This window comes from Ascaphus truei, chromosome 14 (assembly GCF_040206685.1).
Source record: "Ascaphus truei isolate aAscTru1 chromosome 14, aAscTru1.hap1, whole genome shotgun sequence".
In the NCBI taxonomy this organism is placed as follows: domain Eukaryota; kingdom Metazoa; phylum Chordata; class Amphibia; order Anura; family Ascaphidae; genus Ascaphus; species Ascaphus truei.
In genome coordinates this window covers 38,587,088-38,607,538 of record NC_134496.1, presented here as the reverse complement: position 1 = coordinate 38,607,538, position 20,451 = coordinate 38,587,088, and the positions used below count along the sequence as shown (strand labels likewise).

Genomic DNA, 20,451 nt, shown 5'->3' with positions numbered 1-20,451 from the left:
AAAGGGTATGATGGTATCTCGACAAAGTTTAAAGCTCCTGTGTCATGTGGGCCAATAGGAAGTCGAAGCAGATGATGTCACGGCTTCCTATTGGCCCGCAGGGCAAGGGAGCTTTGAAACGCCGCCACTACATGAAACCAGCAAGCTGAGCAGCGTGGCTATCGGCACCCCCTATCTCTGGAAGCAGGGGGTCCTCCGGATGACCCCCTGCTTCAAACCTATGTAAAAAAAATTTCAAGCAAAAGATAATGGCCAGCTGGATTGCCGCTTTAAGGGGCATATCAAGCTACTAATGTCAAGTATGTATGTATGTATGTATATCTTTATTTATATAGCGCCATCTGGGTACATAGCGCTTCACAGCAGTAATACACGTGAGCAAATATTATAACACATAGTGGGAATAAGCACTTAAGACATGAAAGTAACAATAGGAAAGGGAGTCCCTGCTCCGAAGAGCTTGCAATCATCTACGTGTCTATTAACCCTGGCAAGGTCCAAATCACCTCATATGACAATTATAATAAATCTAATATATGTATACTATTTTTTTTAAAATATTTAAATACTTCTATACGGTTATACATAAATAACATTAAATATCATATTACAACCATAATAGCGTAACTATAAAAACATTTTTAGGAACAGGAACATTTTGATTTTGGGCGTGACTGTGGCAGTCGATCCACTGACTGCTTTACAAAAAGTGCTCAGAAATGCCTCAGAACGCCTTTATACACCTAGAAAAAACGCCCCAAAATTCAACCAACCCTGTTTTTTTTAGCATACTGGGACAGGTTTCTGCACCTCTACTTAGCGACAACTGTAAAAAAAATTGAATATTTCAGAATGTAAGATATTACATAGTTACATAGTTACATAGTTACATAGTTACATAGTAGATGAGGTTGAAAAAATGACATACGTCCATCAAATTCAACATATGCTAAAATTAGACGACAGATATTTTATCCTATTGATCCAGAGGAAGGCAAACACTAAACCCCAGTGAAACATAATCCAATGCTGTCTCATAAGAAGGAAAAAATAAATTCCTTCCTGACCAGATAATCAGATTACTCCCTTGATCAGCATTCATGTTTCATTATTTTTCAATTTGATATATTTAGTCCTAAAAGCCGTAGGCTGGGGCCATGGTACCGCCGACCGTGCGGAGGCGTCCGCACGCTGAGCGAACAGACTGCCTTAAGGTAGTATTCGCGTCCATGTGGTGTGCGGGCGCGTGCGCGCGGAAGCGGGCGCGCGTTGCGCAAGAAATCAGTTCAAACTGATTTCTTGGCGCGACAGGCCGGTCACGTGAGCGGTTCGCCAATGAGGGCGAAGCAGCTCTGTGACGCCCCTAGGAACGTCCCCCACGGCCCGTCCACCATGGCCAGGGAAAGCACCCGCTTACCTTACAGCCTCCGCACGGGCTAATCCTATATAATCCGTAGTAGCTGTTCTGAGTATTTTCAGCCGAAAACCCCCATTAACATCAATGAGTATTAGAATTACCCCCTTTTCAATAAACATGCTCTAAACCATCTTCTCCTTCCTTGGGAATATTTTATCTCTATCCAAATAAGTGAAGAAAGAATGAATAAGGGAATCTGATGCAGCAGAAATAACTTTTCACACATAAAGAGAGTCTCAGAAAATTCACAGTTGCTGCCACATTTAAAGAACCCCTAAACATATATAATACAAGCATAACTCTACGTGACAATCTTCTTGGCAATCTCAGAATAAACGCCCAAATCTGCTACGTGCCGCAAGCAGTATTGATTGGCGTACAGTCATTACAAAGACATTCACAGCTTAGTACAGTACATCTGGGAACAAGTATTTACCATCAATAGAAAACTAAAATTAAAGTGTCCAGGAAAAAAAAAAGAGTTTTAAATTTTAAATACGGCAGTCATGCAGTTATAAGCAGCTTTCGGCTATAAATGTTTCTGGTATATTTAGGCGGAACTGTAGCTGTCTCATTTAGCAGATAACAATAGATACTCAAGTAGTTCTGTTTGTATAGGAAATGGGTGGGTGCTCAAGTGCTTGGTCCCATAATGATATTCAATTGATCAAAGAGGTAGCAATACATGGGGATTATAATCCATAACAAGTGACCCAATAGACAGTCTTTTTAACCTGTGTAAGGCTCTTTTATTCCCTGAAGGTGGGGAGTGGTGTAGTAATGCCTTTCTCCTCCTCATTGGGATGGCCCATATAAAAATAAAGGTACTCCCTATATGTCCCCTGTAGTTTCCTCCAGCGTGCAGCCGTGTCCAAGACCCAGAGATATCCAAAGAAATGTACTGCGTGGTGCACAGCAGCAGAGAGACAGGTCTTAAGAATGTAAAATTACTTTATTGGAGCTGCATTAAAAAAAACGGAGGGTGCAATACGCCTACGCGTTTCGTGCGTAACCACATTTTATCAAGTTGATAAAGTGCGGTTACCCACGAAACGCGTAGGAGTGTTGCTCCCTTCGTTTTTTTTAATGCAGCTCCAATAAAGTAATTTTTCATTCTCAAGACCTGCTGCTGTGCGCCACGCAACACATTTCTTTGGATAACTCAAGTAGTTCTGTGATCGGTAGGTGACACCCTTAATTTATTAAGAAAAACAATTACTGTCTTTAGATGACAGCCCAAGATGTGATGTTACATTCACTGAATGGAATTATGGGATCTGAGTGAAATTTAATTAAGTGTAAATTTAGTTTCTGTCTTGGTGTCTTATTATTCTGGTGTCTTATTCTTATTTTCTTGACAATCTTGTATTAATATGACATTTATTTGTGATAATTAATCCAAAGGGTTACATGTGTGACAACACCTTTAGTGGGATGCAGATAAATGTCGCCATCATTCCGATCTGGAACCAGTAGACAAATCATTGAAGGTGTTGGCTGCCTTTCTACCTTGCCAGGGAATTGATGTCCTTTTTTAGCAAGTTTTTGCCTTACTCTTTATATCATTAATGAAAGAAGTATATGAGAAAATCAATTTGTGGTGGTAAAGGGATGGAAAACATACTGTAGGGAGGACAGTGGATGCATGCTTGAAATTGTCTGCCCACATCTTCTACTATCGTACGCAGCTTTTATCTTTCCCGTACTGTGCTGTTTTGTCAGTCCACCTTTGAAGTCAGTTACTGGTCAACAACCATGGGAATCATTTTGTATGAATGCTGCAGGTGTAGTTAGTGCTCTTCCATTAACCCCATCTCCTGTGTGATGATTAACAGCACAATAGCCCGCGCCAGCGCAGAATTTGGCAAATGATAATGGCATTCAACTTGAACCCGAAAAATTTAAGATTCCGCTATATGACAATTCCGCACACACCAGAATAATGTAAACATATTAAATGCAACATGCCTATTGTGGATGGTTTAATTAGATGTCCTCTCAGTGTTTAAATTGCCCTGATAAAAGTCCAAAGGTTTGCATCAAAAATACATAATAAAACAAGAAAGCAAGATTTGCATTATTTGTGGGGTGTCGGGAATTCTTCTTTCTTAGCTGGTTACAGGTACTGATAAATAAAACATATTTGGTTAAAAAAAAACACTTTTTTTTCTGTCTTAGAATGATTATTTCATTCTGAAGTCCAAAGGTCTGCACTTTGGCCATGTTACTCATTGGCATTCAAGGGTTTAAGTCTTCCAACATTATTCGACTGATGGCTCCTACTTTGGATATCTGATGCCAGGTGGTAGCCCACACTTGCATTGCTATTAAAGATTCCTTGAATGTACCAGGTGAAAAACTCTTTATTTTAACCTCTACTTTGATGGAGGGAGTGACCACCAAGGCATTCCATGGCTGCATTGGGATCTTTCCCTAGATTGCATCTGATGCATTGCAGCCTCTCCGGAGAGAAAAATTATAGAAGGAAATACTGAATAATAAAGAAGCAGAATATTGTTAATTAAGTAGAGTTAGGGATCTGCCATCTGTATTTACATGGGAATGGACTGCATCATAATTCGTATGAGTTTTATAACAGATGGATATGTTTTGAGTGAATACACTTATTTACATATATATGTACATACTTGAAAAGGGAGGGGTAACTCTCAATGTATTACTTCCTGGTAAAACATTTTATAAATAAATAATATATCATATTCTTTTTTTTCTTCTTCTTTGTTTGTGTCAAAGCACTATGTCTGTAACTGTCATGCTAAGATGCATAAAGACTCCAATTGTGGTTTAGAAATGATGAGCTTTTAATTTGTCAAGTTTTTGTAATTTTTTGTTTTATTCCCAATACCTCAAATACATTTTCTAATTGGTTCTTTTAACCCTATCAGAGAGCCCCAGATAGGCTAGTTTTCGGGGATAAAGCAAGCAATACTCTATTTCTATGTAAAATAAGTGCATTCTTTTGTATGCTAATTGCTTGGTAATATTAAGTGAGGGCTAAAAAAACACTACTAACGTGTTTTTACCAGGAATACCAAAGTACATTTTGTTTCAAAATATAGTTATATTTGATATTTTGACTTTCACCCCTAAAAATTATTTTTTTCCGAGTAGCTGACTCAGCCTGCTCACCAAGATTTGTTCTTAATATATCCTGTTATTATATAAGAGCTCCATTGTGCTCACCCTAATAAAGTAATATACTAATAAGGTCAGCACAATGCACCTCTTATGTAACAATTCAAATCTGATTCATCCTGGTCTCCACAATATGCAGAATGCATTTTCTTATTAGAGAATGATAAGTAGCATAAAAATATTGAGTAAGAAAACAGCAAATGCAAACACTGAATCATACTTTGGTGAATCACACACATACAAATTGTATCAGAAGCAAAAAACAAGAATTACTACTGTCCTAGTATTAATTCCACCAGTTCTGCACTAGAGAAACTCAGCGAGACCATTCCACAAGAATCTGCTAACATAGCAAGTTCTAATCAGGTTTATTGAAATGCATTTTTATACTGATGCAAATGTGGCCAACAAATCCTGCAACTTTCACAAATATGACCAATATTTCCTCCATAAATACTTGTAAAGCAGAAGTTATGTAAATGGGACCACTCCAGTTGAGTGGTGCAAATAATGTGCCAGTGAATCTGCTATCACCCTAACTTTATAAGCATAAGTCACACAAAATAATTACCTATCCAGCCTCAAAGTAAAAACACAGTGAGTGCTTGATTGTAGCCAAAAAATGTGAATAAGTACAATTACCACATGTCTACGCAATGATATAGCTGCAGAAGGACCTCTTGAATGTTCAAATTATACTTATTACAGTGACAGTCTCATTGATGGGGGGGGGGGGAGGGGGTAGGGGGTGACTGTGTCTGAGGTACTCTCCATCAGACTAAGCCAGAATTGATGCTCTGTAAAATGTGTTATGTTTCCCCCCTAAATCTCGCATTTGAAAACATTTTCGCAGCATTTTCCATTGTTTGAAAAAAATGGCACATTTTACCAGAAATTTTGCCACTTCTCGCCACAATTTAGCAAAAATCGCAGTAAGAAAAGGGCACATTGACTTTTCATGCTTGATTCAAGTGTTTTGCAAACCTTGCTATTTGTGCCAAATCTTTAAATAAAAAATAACACATTTTGCCCAATTTGCAAACGTCAGCAAAAAATGTGTACATCTCTAGGTGTAAACACCAGAGGTGTCCTGTGATAAAAGACCTAACTTATGGAGTGAGTCACCTAAATTAAAGGACAATAGCACGAGTGGCCAACTCCAGTTCTCAAAGGCCATCAACAGGTCAGGTTTTAAGGATATCCTTGCTTCAGCACTGGAGGCTCAATCAGTGGCTCAGTCAATGACTGAGCCACCTGTGTTGAAACAGGGATATCCTTAAAACCTGACCTGTTGTGGCGTTTGAGGACTGGAGTTGGCCACTCTTGGGCTATAGCAGTGTTTCCCAACTCCAGTCTTCAGGGAACCCCAACAGGCCAGCTTAAGGATATCCCTGCTCCAGCACAGGTGGGTCAAGAAGCGGCTCAGTCATTTTGACTGAGCCACCTGTGCTGGAGCAGGGATATCCTAAGACCTGACCTGTTGGGTTCCCTGAGGACTGGCGTTGGGAAACACTGGGCTATAGCATTACAACTGTGTTGCAATAAAAACATGAGTCCTTTGATATGCTTGTAGAGCAATACTGCTATTTCGCTAAATTTGGTCTATGTTACAGTAACTCTGAGAAATTCTAAATAACCAAGTACAGTAATAATAAACATGCAGAAAAAGGCTTAACATTCTTTTGTATGGGGTGAAGTTAAAATATACACACTTCTCAATTCCTAGAAACTGAATCACACACGTTAAAGTATAACCATATTCAGCTCCAAGAAACTGACCATAATAAATCCTTACAGTTCTCTGGTGTGTTTAAAATATAGGACTTTTTATAGTATGCACCTACAACTAATCATTAACGCAAGCCTGTTTTTTTTTAATGCCAAGCTATGTAACTCCCTTTTGCATATTTTAATATTTATTGACCACTTACTGTAAGGCCAAATCACCCCCACTTGTACACTGTTCTAAACATTACATGTATAAACTGATGTGCTTTCTTATTAGACATACCCTAATTTTACCAATTAATAATAATAATAATAATAATACAGTGTAAAAAAAACATTTGCTAAATAGCATGCAATGATGTATGGTTATATTGTACATTACACACCAGTGTGTTGCAATAAGATTAACTTTTCACAGTTTGATTCAAACTCGCAATAATGATTATATCAGCGTATAGAAAATATTTTTTTTACTTTTGGATTTACTCCAACTTCGGTCTAGCTCCTCTGTACGTGTGGGAGGTTGTATTTTACTAGTTGCTAAGAAGAATCATGAATCCATGGAAACTATTTTACTAATGGGAATAGCACTACAATTATTTTCTATTTGTGATTAGTACAAACGCAGCATCAGAACATAATGTAGCTTCTGCTTAACACATTTTCACCCTTTGATTTACAAATTAAAGACTTTCAACAGTTAGATATTAAGTTATAGTGACTTTTACTGAACAAATGCACTAAAACAAAAACTATTTAAGAAATGTCAACAATATAATATCTTATAAAATGGAAAATATATTAAGAAAATTGAGTGGAAATTATTAAAAACATATACAGGAGGACATTTTCAATGCAGTTTGGTAAATTCATGTTCTGATGATGGTGCTGTGAACTATTCATTAACCTGTCATAATAATTAATTAGTTTACTGTTAGGTGGTAGAAATGCACTAATTACCTTATGCTTGCACTCAGCAAGGTATACTCGTGTTAACTTACCCAGTATACTGTACATCATATATGCAGAATATTTGGGTGCTGTACCCTGACCCCATTCCCTCTTACCTAATGTCATATAAAAAGTAACAACTTGACTTTAAATAAACAGCATACAATGTTTAAAAAAAAAAAAAAAAGAACAGAAAACAGAGAGAATGAATAATTCCATTATATAAAATATGTGAATAATATACTGACAGGTAAATAAAATGCATTGGTCATAGGAAGTGTCACAGAATACAATGCTCGTTATCCACAGCCTGCTTTACCATGTTAACACCACTTCCAGCATCAGAAATGGACTTTATTAAAGGGCTTGGATATGAAGAGGGGGGACCAGGTAATAATACACCTTACCTGTATTTCATGCCAGTCTGCTTTGCAGTTGATTCTTTTAAAGAAATGTGGTGCTGGGGAGTGAATGTGCCCAGGCTGCGGGCAATGATAGCCACGGTCCGGAACCTGGCCCGGGCGGCGCTCACTGCATGTGGGGCAGCGGAGTTCTGCTTGCCGTGCCTGTCCTCCCCGGTCCGGCTCTTCAGGTTGTGCTCGGTGCAGGCGATGGAGACTTGCATGGCTGCTCACCCCCCTGCTGCACTCACACAATCCCACCGCTGCACTCTGCTCTCGCCTGGCTCAGGAAGCCTGTTACCTGCGCTGAAGCTGTATGCCTGGTTCTGGGGATGGCCGGGGGAATGGGTGGAGGTGAGGGGAAGGGAGCCTGCTGCAGGGTGGGGGTGAGAAGGCAGAGAGCACTGTGTTCATGGGATCTACCAGTAAACAGAGGAGAACTTCGCAGGACAGCACCCAGCCCAGGAGCAGGTTAGCTGGGGGGTTATTTTTTCTTCTTCTAAATCACGTGTCCAACATAACACAGCAACTTGAGCAAAAGGTTCCACGAAAGCAATTTATTTCAATCAGCAGCAAGCTGAGCCCTGATAATGAGTCCCTAAAGATGCACGTGTCCCCTCTGTCCTGTCCACTCTGTCCTGTCCACTCTGTGCTGTCCCCTCTGTCCTGTCAGCTTTATCCTGTCCACTCTGTCTTGTTGCAGTCTTGACTTTGGTTGCTGGCTTTTAAATCAGTGCAGACATGCTGAAAGATGTCTCTTCAACACCCTCTGGACCATGAAGTGCTGAACAGGCAAAGCTTTGCAATTGGAGGAGCATTTAATCACAAGTAAATCCCCCAGGACAGGAAATCTTCATCTTTTTAGGTGTGTGAGGCTGCACAATCTGACAGCAGAACCCTTTGTTCACAAGCTGGTTGTTGAGCTAATGAAGACCCAGATCCTGCACTGCTTCAGCATGCAGCTGTACTGAGGGGCTGCTGTTAGGGAGAATTAGAAGGGCTCTTTAAGAAGATACTCAGAGAGCATGTGCACTGTGCATTTTTTTTTTTACTGTATGTGCACTTTATAAAGACACCACTTGAAGTGGATACACAGATTCCACAGACATTTAACTGAACCTTTTCTGTATTGGATGGGGTGCTGTGCATTACCAGACCCTCCGCCGCAGGGTCGTCCAGCACTGAAAGGGTTACCCCGTTCCCATATCTAGCACATTCATTCCTTGCACATGCAGAGATGTGGCTCTTTTGTGTCCCTGTGTCATCTGTCTTTTCAGGGTCACGTATTGCTCCACAATCCCTTGCTGTTCCCTCTTTCAGTGAAAGGGTTAAAAAGTTGCGCACAACTTGAAAACTGACAGGTGCGGTTACATAAGGGAGAAGTGATAAGAAACAGAAGCTATTCTGCATGTTGCCACACCAGCAGACTGTGTGATATCACAGGGGCTGCAGGATAGTATCAGCTCCATCCTATATAATATATAATCACAATACCTTCAGCAGTACAAAGCCTACATATTCAACTGTGTGACATTGCGGAATCCAATCACATCCCGTAGCATAATGACAAAACATTTTGTGCACCCATTCCTCAAAGGTAATTTTAGTAGTTTGAATACCCAGAGATGGCTTATGCAGAAGCAAATACACACATTACTTAGAGCCTCAATACATTCAAATTAAATCCAAAAGGACCCATACTTTTTTCCCCAGCGTATGTTTTATACTAATTTATAATATTTAGTGAAACAGGGAAATCAATCAGTACCGTAATCCATGCAACACTGAGACATGAAAACTAGGGCTATGCACCCCTTATCTACAGTATTTCTGTTTACAACCTCCATTTGGCAACAACCACCCTTGGGTATTCTGGTAAATAAACAGCTTACTCAGAAGGCCTTTCATTAGCATTAGAATAGCACACTTTTACTGCTGCAATGTTACTTTAGTAAATTGACAGGGAGATGGATCCAGAGTAATACTTAAGTAGATACCATTTATTAATTATTTGCATGGGAAATTTCCATGGGGAAAGAACATAACTGCATGAGTGCTAATTGAATTGATCAAAAATGAAAGGCGCCATCTCTTCCCAATTTACTGTATGCTGCGTCATATCAAAAATATTGTATTTTTTTTTTTTAAATCCTGATTTATTGATTGAGATTTTCAATAATGACAAACCAGATTGTTAAGACATGGAGAAAACATATTGAAAATGTTGTTAATTGCTAAAGTACTGTATATAATTGAAAGCAATGTTTGCGAAAGCATTATTGCCTTTTTTTTTTTTAAAGAATAATACTTGAAAATAATTATGTCAAGGTTTTAGGCTTCAACCAGAAGGAACAAGAGACAGGTAACATCTGAACAAACAGTTAAGGTATAAGCAAACAAAGCTGCAAGGTTCCTGAGTACTCTGAGCCGAAATGTTGAGTATTAAACTTCACCTTTATTTTGCTTAATTTGGAGTCCCTGTCCCTTCATTTGCCCTTCGGGGCAGGGACTCCTTTTCCTAATGTTACTTGTATGTCTGAAGCTCTGATTCCCATTATGTGCTATTTGTATTATTTGTTATTTTATATTGTTATGTCATGTATATTACTGCTGTGAAGCGCTATGTACATTCATGGCGCTATATAAATAAAGATATATCGGTATATATACACATACACACACACATACACACACGCATGCATGTATGTTATTTGTAGTTACTGCTGCGGCCAAGTTTATTCGAGCATTTGCCCGTTCTTGGCCGCAGCAGTAGCCTGGCGCGCGCCCGAGTGTGACGGGCGCGCGCCGAAGCAGCGGAAGAGCGCCCTCCGATCGGGGCGCTCTCCCTACCGCTACCGGGTCCGCCGGGTCCCCCGGAACCCCCTGCTGCCGTCCCGCAGATCGCGGGACACCAGGGCTCCCTCGGGGAGCCCTGGACGCGCGTGCAGGGGGCGCAGGCTCCCGAAGACGCGTGACCGCGCGTCTATGACGCGCGGCACGCCGAGGGGCAGCCACAAGCAAGCCGGGAAATATCCCGGCTTGCGGTACCGGCCACACTTTAATAAAGTGTGTCGGTAGTGTATATGTATTGTACAGTGTCTATATAATATATACAGTGTATATATATATATATTTATATATATATATATATATATATATATATATATATATATATATATATATATATATATATATATATATATGTATAATCCAAAAAATGTCTGCAGTACTCTGTTTTGAGAAATATAAAAATCTTTCACATTTTATTATTGAAATCACCAGGATCCTTTACATACAAAAAGGCCTAATGCAGCAATGTTTCAGGCTAACTGACCTGCTGCTGTAGGCCTTTTTGTATGTAAAAGACCCTGCTGATCTCAATAATAAAATGTGAAAGATTTTTATGTTCTACAAATGGAGTGCTGCAGCCAGTTTTTAGATGGTATCATTATGGCTGGGGAGTGATGGCAGCCAGCAGTCCTGAAGGCACCAATTATTCCTTGCTGTTTGTCCAGGAAAAGAGCGCTGTCCACACATAACAAGAAGATGTGACCATCGTTGGACAGGGATAGTACTCTACTGGATTCCAATGGATATCAAAAGACCAAGACCATGAAATCAGAAAATGTGTTGGAGTAACAAGGAGAAGAGAGAATTGCAACCACAGTACTTGGAAGATCATTGGGGAGGCCTTCATCCAGCAGGGGATAAACAAGGGCAGAAGATGATGTTTATGATATACACACACATATGAGAAGCAGCAGACTAATAGTGACTGTTTACCTCTTACTTTTATATTTTTATTCCTATTTTTCTATTTTGATGTTTTTCTCAGTCACGGCTGTCACCATTGGGTAGGGTTGCCAGGTGGCTTCTCCAAAAACACTGGACGCCATGGTGAAAGGTGTGACGCGCTTAAGATACATACACACACACCTCTCTTTTTGCTCCATGCTGTTTCCTCTTAGCCTTGGCTCCACCCCCAGGCTCCTGACACGTCCTCCTGATTGCATGCTTTACCCAGCAGCCAATCAGGATAGAGAAAGCTGCCCAGCCCCTTAGCAACAGCCCTGCTCCGAGAAATCCTGCTGCCTCCAAAGCCGGTCAGGTCACTATGTCCAAAGAGGTATTACCAGATACATACATGTAAGGGTGTGTTAGATACCGTGGGTGTGTGCGCGGAGGGAGTGCGGCAGGTTCCGCGACGGCACGGTAGTACAGGGTGCCGCCATGTTGTTGCGCAATATTGCAAAGGACACTGACGGGGTGAAGAGGTCGCGCATGTGCAATGGGAGCGCGCGAACGACAGGCCAATAAGGGAAAGGCTCTGATAATGGACCACAACTCCCGCGAGCTCTGGAACAGTCACCTGACGCTAGGAGCCAATGAGAGGGCGGGAATTAAGGAAGGAGGAACAGGAAGCGTGGGGGAGAGACCACGCTAAGCAGAGGAGATCGGGATAGAGCGAGAGGAGGTAGTGTGAGTGCAGGGGGTCCGTGACCCGCCTGCATAGGCCAGCTATTACCCCCAGGCCTATAGGAAGTTTCCCTGAGTCACAGTAGGCTGCTGTACTGCAGGGACGCCCGATAGTGGAAGGAATTGTCACCTTAGTTAGGGACAGCGCACGGAGTTGTGGACGGTCACAGTCATCTGGGATCAGACGGCTGGACACGCGACATCTGGAGGTCCAGAGCGGAGGCAACGGACCCTTTGCGAAGAGGCACCGGTCACCGCCGTGACCGGAAGGTACAATTGTAAAGCAAGTGCACCAACACCGGTCATCAGGCGCTGATCCCGCCTTAGCAATAACTTTGTAGTGACACTAGCAAGTTGCTAGCGGACTGAGCATATTAGCTAATATCTTGCAAGGACAACACTCTATACGAGCGTGGCGGAGCCACTGTTATACGGGACAAATCCTCTAGGGATGTGGCTGAGCCACGGTAGTGTAAGGACTCTAACGTTATAATATATATATATATGCAAGTTATGTGTGACGTTATATAGAGATTAAGACATGGTTGCCTATGCACAGTAAACTTGGTTGCACGCACTGTTGGTATGTTTCTTGCCCAGGGCGATCTTACATAACGGGGATCCTGGGCAAGTGGAGGCGCTGTGCTAGAACCCTTACCCCAGGCTCCCAGCTAGCGGAGGCTCATATCTCCTGGAGCCGCAGGTTGAGTACAGTACTAGTAGTCCCTTAGGAAGGCGTCAGAAAAAGGGCTACATACATGTCCAGTATTACTTCTATTTTTTTATTGGACGGTGTCCAAATACAGCATAGCCTGGTTCAATACTGGACACCTGGCAACCCTACCACTGGGGTAAAGCCTATAGCCAATCAACACACCCTAAGTATCACTGTTATCTATTTGTATCTTTGATGTTATTCATTCAAGTAACACTACTTATATTTATCACTTTGTGAGATTATAATTTGTTCGTCACCTGTGGTAGAAGACACACACATTTCACTTCTACTTTACACACACACGTACCGCAAAAAGATCCAGTGTCAAGATACATATCTACAGATCATTTTCAAGAGGGACAGTTGATGTAATAATTAAAAGGAAACATTATCATAAGGGTAAAAAAAGATATACTCGTCATATACAGTATTTACATGCTTTTCCTTCTGATGATACAACGAGCCATCCATTTTACTATGATTGATTTATAATATACAACAGCTTGATTCTCTGGACAAATATATAATACGGGAAAAGTCAATTTCTTCACGATGGTCCCTATTCAATATACTGCTTCCTGTGCTGGAAAGGTTTTCTGTCCCACACTCACAATACTATTAAAAGTATACTAAATGATAAAACAACAGTAAAAATCGCTCTCTATGTGTGACTTCTGAGTGCACAGACACAGCGGTCAACAAATCAATTAGTCACTGGATCAGCGAATAGAAGTGTTGCGTAAATCTGGTAACATTCCAACGGCTTTGAAGAATTATTACATAAATCCTTACTAGTATGTGCCACAGGGAACGCATATCATTTCTGTGCCCCCCCCTCCGGCACTGAAGGTGTTCATACACTAATGCTTATCAATAGTAAATGGAACACAGAGTCTCTATGGTACAGATAACAGTTGGTGTTAGGAGCTTTCCACCTTGTTCATTTTGTGCTAACAGGCCACATGCTAATTAAGAGGAAAAGTAGCTTTCTTCTTCATTTTAATAGTGCAGCAAGAGGGAAAAATTGATTATTCCACGAAAAATGGGAGATGACCATAACATTTATATTTTAAAGGCGCTTTCAAACATGGCAAGATGTATTAGGGTTACCCTCACGTCTTTGTAATGTAAGCAGTTATACTATCATTTAACCCTTTGGATGGACAGTCACTACGTTATGGGGACTGGCACTCTACCTCATGCCCAAAGAGGTTTGTTTTTCCTGCTAAAATTGCGTCTTTTCGGTGTTGTAATCTTCGAAGCGTTGCAGCAATAGAGCTGTGTGATGGAAATCCCAATGGCGTGCCTTCGAATAAAGCGATAGTAAACAAAAAAAAAATATATATATTTATATATTAAAATTAAAAAAAATAAAATATATATATATATATATATAAAAGTTACTTTATTACAATCATTACAAAGGTAAGCGAAACTTCCAGGTGTGAGCAATAAAGCGCTAAAGCAGGGTTGTGCAAACTGGGGGACTTTTTTTGGGGGGGAGCGGTGGTTACATAGGCCCTGCGCTGAAAGCGCGAGGCCTCTTTAAAACTCACTTACCCGGCTTCAGTCCACACGTCTCCATGGCAACGCTGCGTCACGTGATGTGACGTCACACGATCCCGTGGCGCCATTTGATGCCGCATTAGACGTAAGGGGAGCGCGACACGGGGAGAGCAGGCTGGGGGGGGGGACGACGCAGCGCAAGGACTTTGTGCACCCCTGCTCTAAAGTACGATTTGACAGTGGGGCTATTCAATATCTGAGATAGTTTAATGCTAGAGTTGCTGCCCTTAATAGCAGAGGTTGTGGGTTAGAATGACGCTAGTACCCCCTTCATTACAAGGGGTCTTAGGCATCTCAGTATAGGTCTCATGGACATGAAAAATAAAAGAACTCAGCGCACGACTCATAGGGTTAATAAGTAATTATATCGTATTAATAATGTGGTAGTATTGCCCGTTCAAAATAATCAGTTATTCAAGAAGGGCATGTTCAGGGTACGTGTTACCACAACTGTACACGAACGACTTGCTTCTTGGGGACTCCTTTAGAGTAGCTACCTCCAATCCTGATTAAAACGTTTTTCGCAGCAGCAGCAGCAGCAGCAGCAGCAGCAGCAGCAGCAGCAGCAGCAGCAGCAGCAGCAGCAGCAGCAGCAGCAGCAGCAGCAGCAGCAGCAGCAGCAGCAGTGTAACCGGTAGGTTTTTAAACCCCAACAGTAACCACCAGCACTCAGAGTCCAAGTTGTGGGAAAGAATGAACAAGCTAACGTCCCCCACTGTTGCCACTCTGGAACCCTGCCAGAGAAAAGTATGATACAAGTCTTCAGCACCGCAAACGGGACAGATGGTATAGCTGCGGTACAGCGCTCCTCCACGCCGACAAATCAGCAGGGTAATATGTTACCGTGGCTTCTTACAAGCTCCCGACACAATTCACGGGACGGATGACATCACTGCGGTCACCGATCCTCAGCGCCGACTAATTTGTGAGGATAGAGTCCCGTAGCTTACTAAGTTATGACTTAAGCAACAAGGGATCACAGGAACAGCGTCCACAGATCATTCCTACGCGTTTCGTGAACTTAATTACTTCGTCAGGGAACGTGGTCTCATGGAAATATTTTAGGGGTCATTTAAATATACTTTACATATTTCATTAGCATATGAGGTATGAGAAAAAATATACACAGTGTATAGTGCTTCAGAGGCAATATATATATAGTGCTTGAGACTTTACTGAAGGCCCTCTCCCCCCCATAAAAATATAACCATATGCTAATTAAGGAGTAGCACTGGGTTAATGTTCTGTAATTTGCTTTAGTGCATAGGCATTATAATTAACGTTAGGTTAAATAGAGCTAACAGAGATTTGTGGATCTGCCCTTTAAAGTACAAAATATGTTTTTAGATAGAGCAGTTGTAGAATATGTAAAACAGCAAAGGGTTAACTAAATAACCAAGTATTTTATATTATTATTATTGAAGTATTTTACTTTATATGTTTTGTCAATTGGATGCAGCATTGGGCACCCTCTGTCTCTTGTTATATACAATTGCCACGCTCAGTAGCTCTCTGGTTGACATAAATATATATTCACTTTGTGGTGGGTGTGGGAGTTTGAGCTTGCTGGGAATCTGTGCTAACCTATGTAAAACAGCAGTATAATCCCAGTATAATCCCAGCTATAGTACATTATTAGGACTTTTTATGGGATGTGCGAGGGTTTGCAGTGCCCTAGGTTCAAGTGACCTGTGGATATGGAGTTATTCCTGGAGTTGAACTGAGTTGGACAGGAGGACATCTTCTATCAAATACTCAGGAAGGTACAGCACACTACAATCAACATTGTACAGCACTACCACGGATACGTTCTTAATCTTTTCACATCTTGTTGTTTACCCTTATCCTAATTTCACTGACAGTGCCCACCCCTCACCCAGCTCTTAACACTAAATTTGAACTACTACCACTGCCATGCCTCCTCTACTATTTATATTTGCTCTATCATCACTTCTTTCCATCTACACTTTGCGGTCTATCATCCTCATTATTACTCTAACCCTATTCATGTATCTCCGTCTCTCCTTCCTTCTTTACTTCTTAGTTCACATGAGCTCCTTTCCTATCTGCACCCTCTGACACTACACAGCAATTCCCGCTGCACTAAAACACACCCTGACAAATCCTCCTCATATTCGCTTTCTTTCCATGCTTCTTCTGGCTTCTGGGGATATCTCTCCCAATCCTAGTCCCTGTCTTATTTCTACATGCTCTCATCCTCCCCTCTCACATGCAACTTTACCTCTACGTGGTGTAGACCCTACTTACCCTTATATCCATCCCGTGCCAACCTCCCCCCCTCCCCCTTTCTCCTGTGCCCTTTGGAATACTCGTTCCCTTTCTAACAAGTTCCTCTCTGTGAACGACTTCTTCATTTCATACTGTCTACGCCTTTTTGCGATAACTGAGACTTGTCTCACTCAGTCTGACTTTGCAATGAAAGCTGCCCTCTCTTGTGGTGGCCTTTCTTTCTCCCATGCTGCACACCTTTCGGAGGGGTGGAAGCATGGGGTTCCTCCTCTCCTCAAGCTGCCGCTAACGAACCCTTCCTATTCCTCCCTCTATCTTTTCCATCCTTTGAGGCTCATACTGTCCAGCTTTTTTCTCATCTCCTTCTCCAAATCATCTATCACCCACCTACCTCTACTCATCCCTCTTCTGTTTTTCTCTCAGACTTTGAATTCTGGCTCTCCCTTATAACCTCTGACTCCCTTTCTCTTGTGCTTGGGGACTTCAACTGCCATACTGATGACCACTCTCTCCCTTGGGCTTCCTGGTTTCTCTCTCGAACCTCTTCTTTAAGCCTCCACCAATGGACTGCAGCCAGCACCCACAAGGATGGCCACTACCTGGACCTTCACTAAAATTGATTCTCTCTCTGATTTCTCCATTTCTCCCTTTCCTCTCTCATCTTATTTTCTCCCTCTCAGTACTCCCCTCCATCTCCATGTTTCCCTCATTTCTAAAGAGAGCTGTGTTCCATTAACCTACCAGCTCTGGACTCCTCTCTGTGCTCCTCCCGCTCCTCTCTCTGTTCCGCAACAGACTCTGACAACCTCATCAGGAAGTACAGTACAACTCTGCCCTATCCTCCACTCCTGATCTACATGCCCATCTTTCTCTCAGCTGCTCTCGCCCTTCTAACCCCAGACCTTGGCTAAACTGCCGTACACACATGCTCCACTTTTGCACTCTTTCCTGAACGCCTCTGGAGGAAATCTCACACTCTCGCAGACTTCCTTCACTACAAATTTGTCCTATCATGTTTAAACTCTGCGCTAACCCAGGCTAAACAAACCTACTTTTCTAAACTAATCACCACTCATTAGTCTAACCCCACGCTGCCCCTTCTCTGTCTTTGACTCTCTACTCAGACAACTCTGTTACATGTTTTACTTCCTCAATTTCACCTAAGGACTTTGCTGACTATTTCAAGACAAAGGTGGATTCCATTCATCAAGACATCCCCTGTGTATCCTCCTCATATTCTACACCTCTTCCTAACACTCCTCCTGCCTTTCTTGACTCTTTTTCCTCTGTCACAGAGGAGGAAGTGTCGCTGCTGATCTCCTTTTCCCGATACCACTTGCCCTCTTTACCCCATTCCCTCAAGCCTCTCGCTCCTACTCTAATCCTCACACATATTTTCAACGCCTCCATCCACAGTGGTACCTTTCCCACCTCCTTCAAGCACGCAACAGTTATACCTTTGCTCAAAATCAGCAAGCTTGGCCCTGTCGCTCCAATTATCGCCCTGTCTCACTCCTGCCTTTTGCCTCTAAATTCCTTGAACGTCTTGTGTTCTCTCGCTTGCTCCATTTTCTTACCTAATATTATCTCCTAAATCCTCTACAATCTGGCTTCCGCACTGGTCACTCCACGAAAACAGCCCTCACTAAAATAACTAATAACCTCCATGGTGGCAAAGACAAAGGTCATTACACTCTGCTCATATTACTCAACCTCTCTGCAGCCTTTGATACTGTGGACCACCCTCTTCTCCTTCACATTCTCCATACTGTTGGTATCTGTAGCAGGGCTCTATCCTGGATTTCCTCTTACCTTCAGTGTCTTGTTTGCCAACACCTCCTCCTTTTCCTCTGCTGTTCTCTCTGTGCGTGTACCCAGAGGGTCTGTTCAGGGACCTCTTACCTTTTCTCTTTACACACTCTCTAGGTGACCTTATCACATTACTTGGTTTCAAATATCACCTCTATGCTAATGACACACACATTTACTTTTCAACCCCTTACACCTGATGTTGAGACCAGAGTCTCTGAATGTCTCTCTGCTATATCATCCTGGATGGCCCTCCGCCGACTCAAACTTTACATGTCAAAGACGGAGCTCCTCATGCTTTCTCCCAAACCTGGCCCTACTGCCCTCTTCTACATTACTGTTGGCAGCACTATCATACACCCAGTATCACAAGCACGTTGCCTAGGTGTCACATTTGACTCCTCCCTCACATTTTCCTCTCCCATTCACAATGTAGTTAAAATCTGTCATTATTTCCTCCGTAACATTGCAAAGATTCGCCCATTCCTCTGTCGCTCTACTGCTAAAACTTTAGCGCAGGCCCTCATTCTCTCCCATCTCGATTATTATAACCTACTGTCCAACCTCCCTGCCTCTCACCTGTCTCCCCTACAATTAATCCTAAATACTGCGGATAGCATCACTGTACTCTCTTCTAAATCTGTCCCGGCATCTCTCCTGCTGAAATTCCTCTCCTGGCTTCCTATTAAATCCCTTATTACTCACAAAATTCTCCTCCTCACTTTTGAGACTATACACTCTTCTGCTCCTCTTCACATCTCAGCCCTAATGTCTCGCTTTACACCGTCACGACTCTGCATTCTGTCCAAGGATGTCTTCTGTCTGCCCCTTTTGTATCTAAAGCCCTCTCCCTAAAACCTTTTGCTCACTCACTGTTCCTCACCTCTGGAATGCCCTTCCCCTCAAAATCCCACTAGCAGCCTCTCTCCACCTTTAAGACCCATCTTAAAGCCCACTTACTTAACGAAGCTTATTGGTAACTCCATGGTTGACACTATACATCTCACGCATCGACCTTGCAGACGCCCTCCCACTGTCTCTGTAAGATTTCCCTACTTACCCCTTAGATTGTAAGTTCTTCGGAGCAGGGACTGTTCCTAAATGTTACTTTTATGTCTCAAGCGCTTATTCCCATTATGTGTTATATTATTATGTCACGTGTTTTACTGCTGTTATAAATAAAGATATACATACATACATACATACATACATACACACATACATACATGTGATAAATACCGTAATAATAAAAAAGAGAGAGCAGGGTTAGAATTTTTTATACTGTTCTTAGTCAGTCATAAAATCTGCCAACTTTATCAGTTTATGTTCACAATTTTTTTTTAATTAAAAGTAGATGTCTTTTAATAAGTATCATCGATTTCTCCAAGGCTAGCTGACCCAAGAGGCCATTCTGTCATTCTATTACTCTATAGAATATTCTGCTTTGCAAAGGTTTCCATTACCAACCCGGATATTTTTAGGCATTTTGTCATTAAATGTAATGTGGGTATTCTATGTTTGCAAAAGCAGCAATTTAGACTACTGGATTTCAGCAAAATAATAGAGGCGTTGCAGATGTATTTCAACACTGCAAAATGTTCAGCATTGTTTAGTGGTAAGTGCAGAGGTCAAATCAATTTGTTCTAATTGAAAAGTGTCTATTTAAAAGGCAATATTTTATGTGATACAGTACACATCAGTGCATGAAATTGTAGCACACTGAACAAGGTTAGTGTTTGTGCCCTTTCAATAAATGTACACGTTGCCTATAATTGTCAAGACACACAATTACAATAGCTTTTTCTATGTGTATTTTTATTAAATTGGAGAGGCATATCCAACACTTACTGCTGTAACAAGTCAATATATAAATACCATTTCAGCTTGTTTCAGAAGTGTTAATTCATTTCCAGCTGTGCTTTTTCATTCTCACCAAATATATCCATGGATTGTAAGTCTTGCTTTTGCAGTTAAAGCCT

General features: G+C 41.6%; 1 protein-coding gene across 3 annotated transcripts in view; it reads right to left on the bottom strand.

Annotated features, from left to right (window-relative positions):
• The window catches only part of KCNAB1 (potassium voltage-gated channel subfamily A regulatory beta subunit 1), a 127,709-nt gene that overhangs the window by 65,064 nt on the left and 42,194 nt on the right, over positions 1-20,451 (bottom strand). Inside the window, exon 1 of one of the 3 annotated variants that reach the window (XM_075570542.1) lies at positions 7,660-8,656. The exons of the other annotated variants lie outside the window; for them this stretch is intronic. Within the exon in view, the coding sequence (XP_075426657.1) occupies positions 7,660-7,877 (218 nt within the window). The 5' untranslated portion in view covers positions 7,878-8,656. Of the gene's footprint in view, positions 1-7,659; positions 8,657-20,451 lie in introns of those variants that run through there. 3 annotated transcript variants of the gene reach the window in all.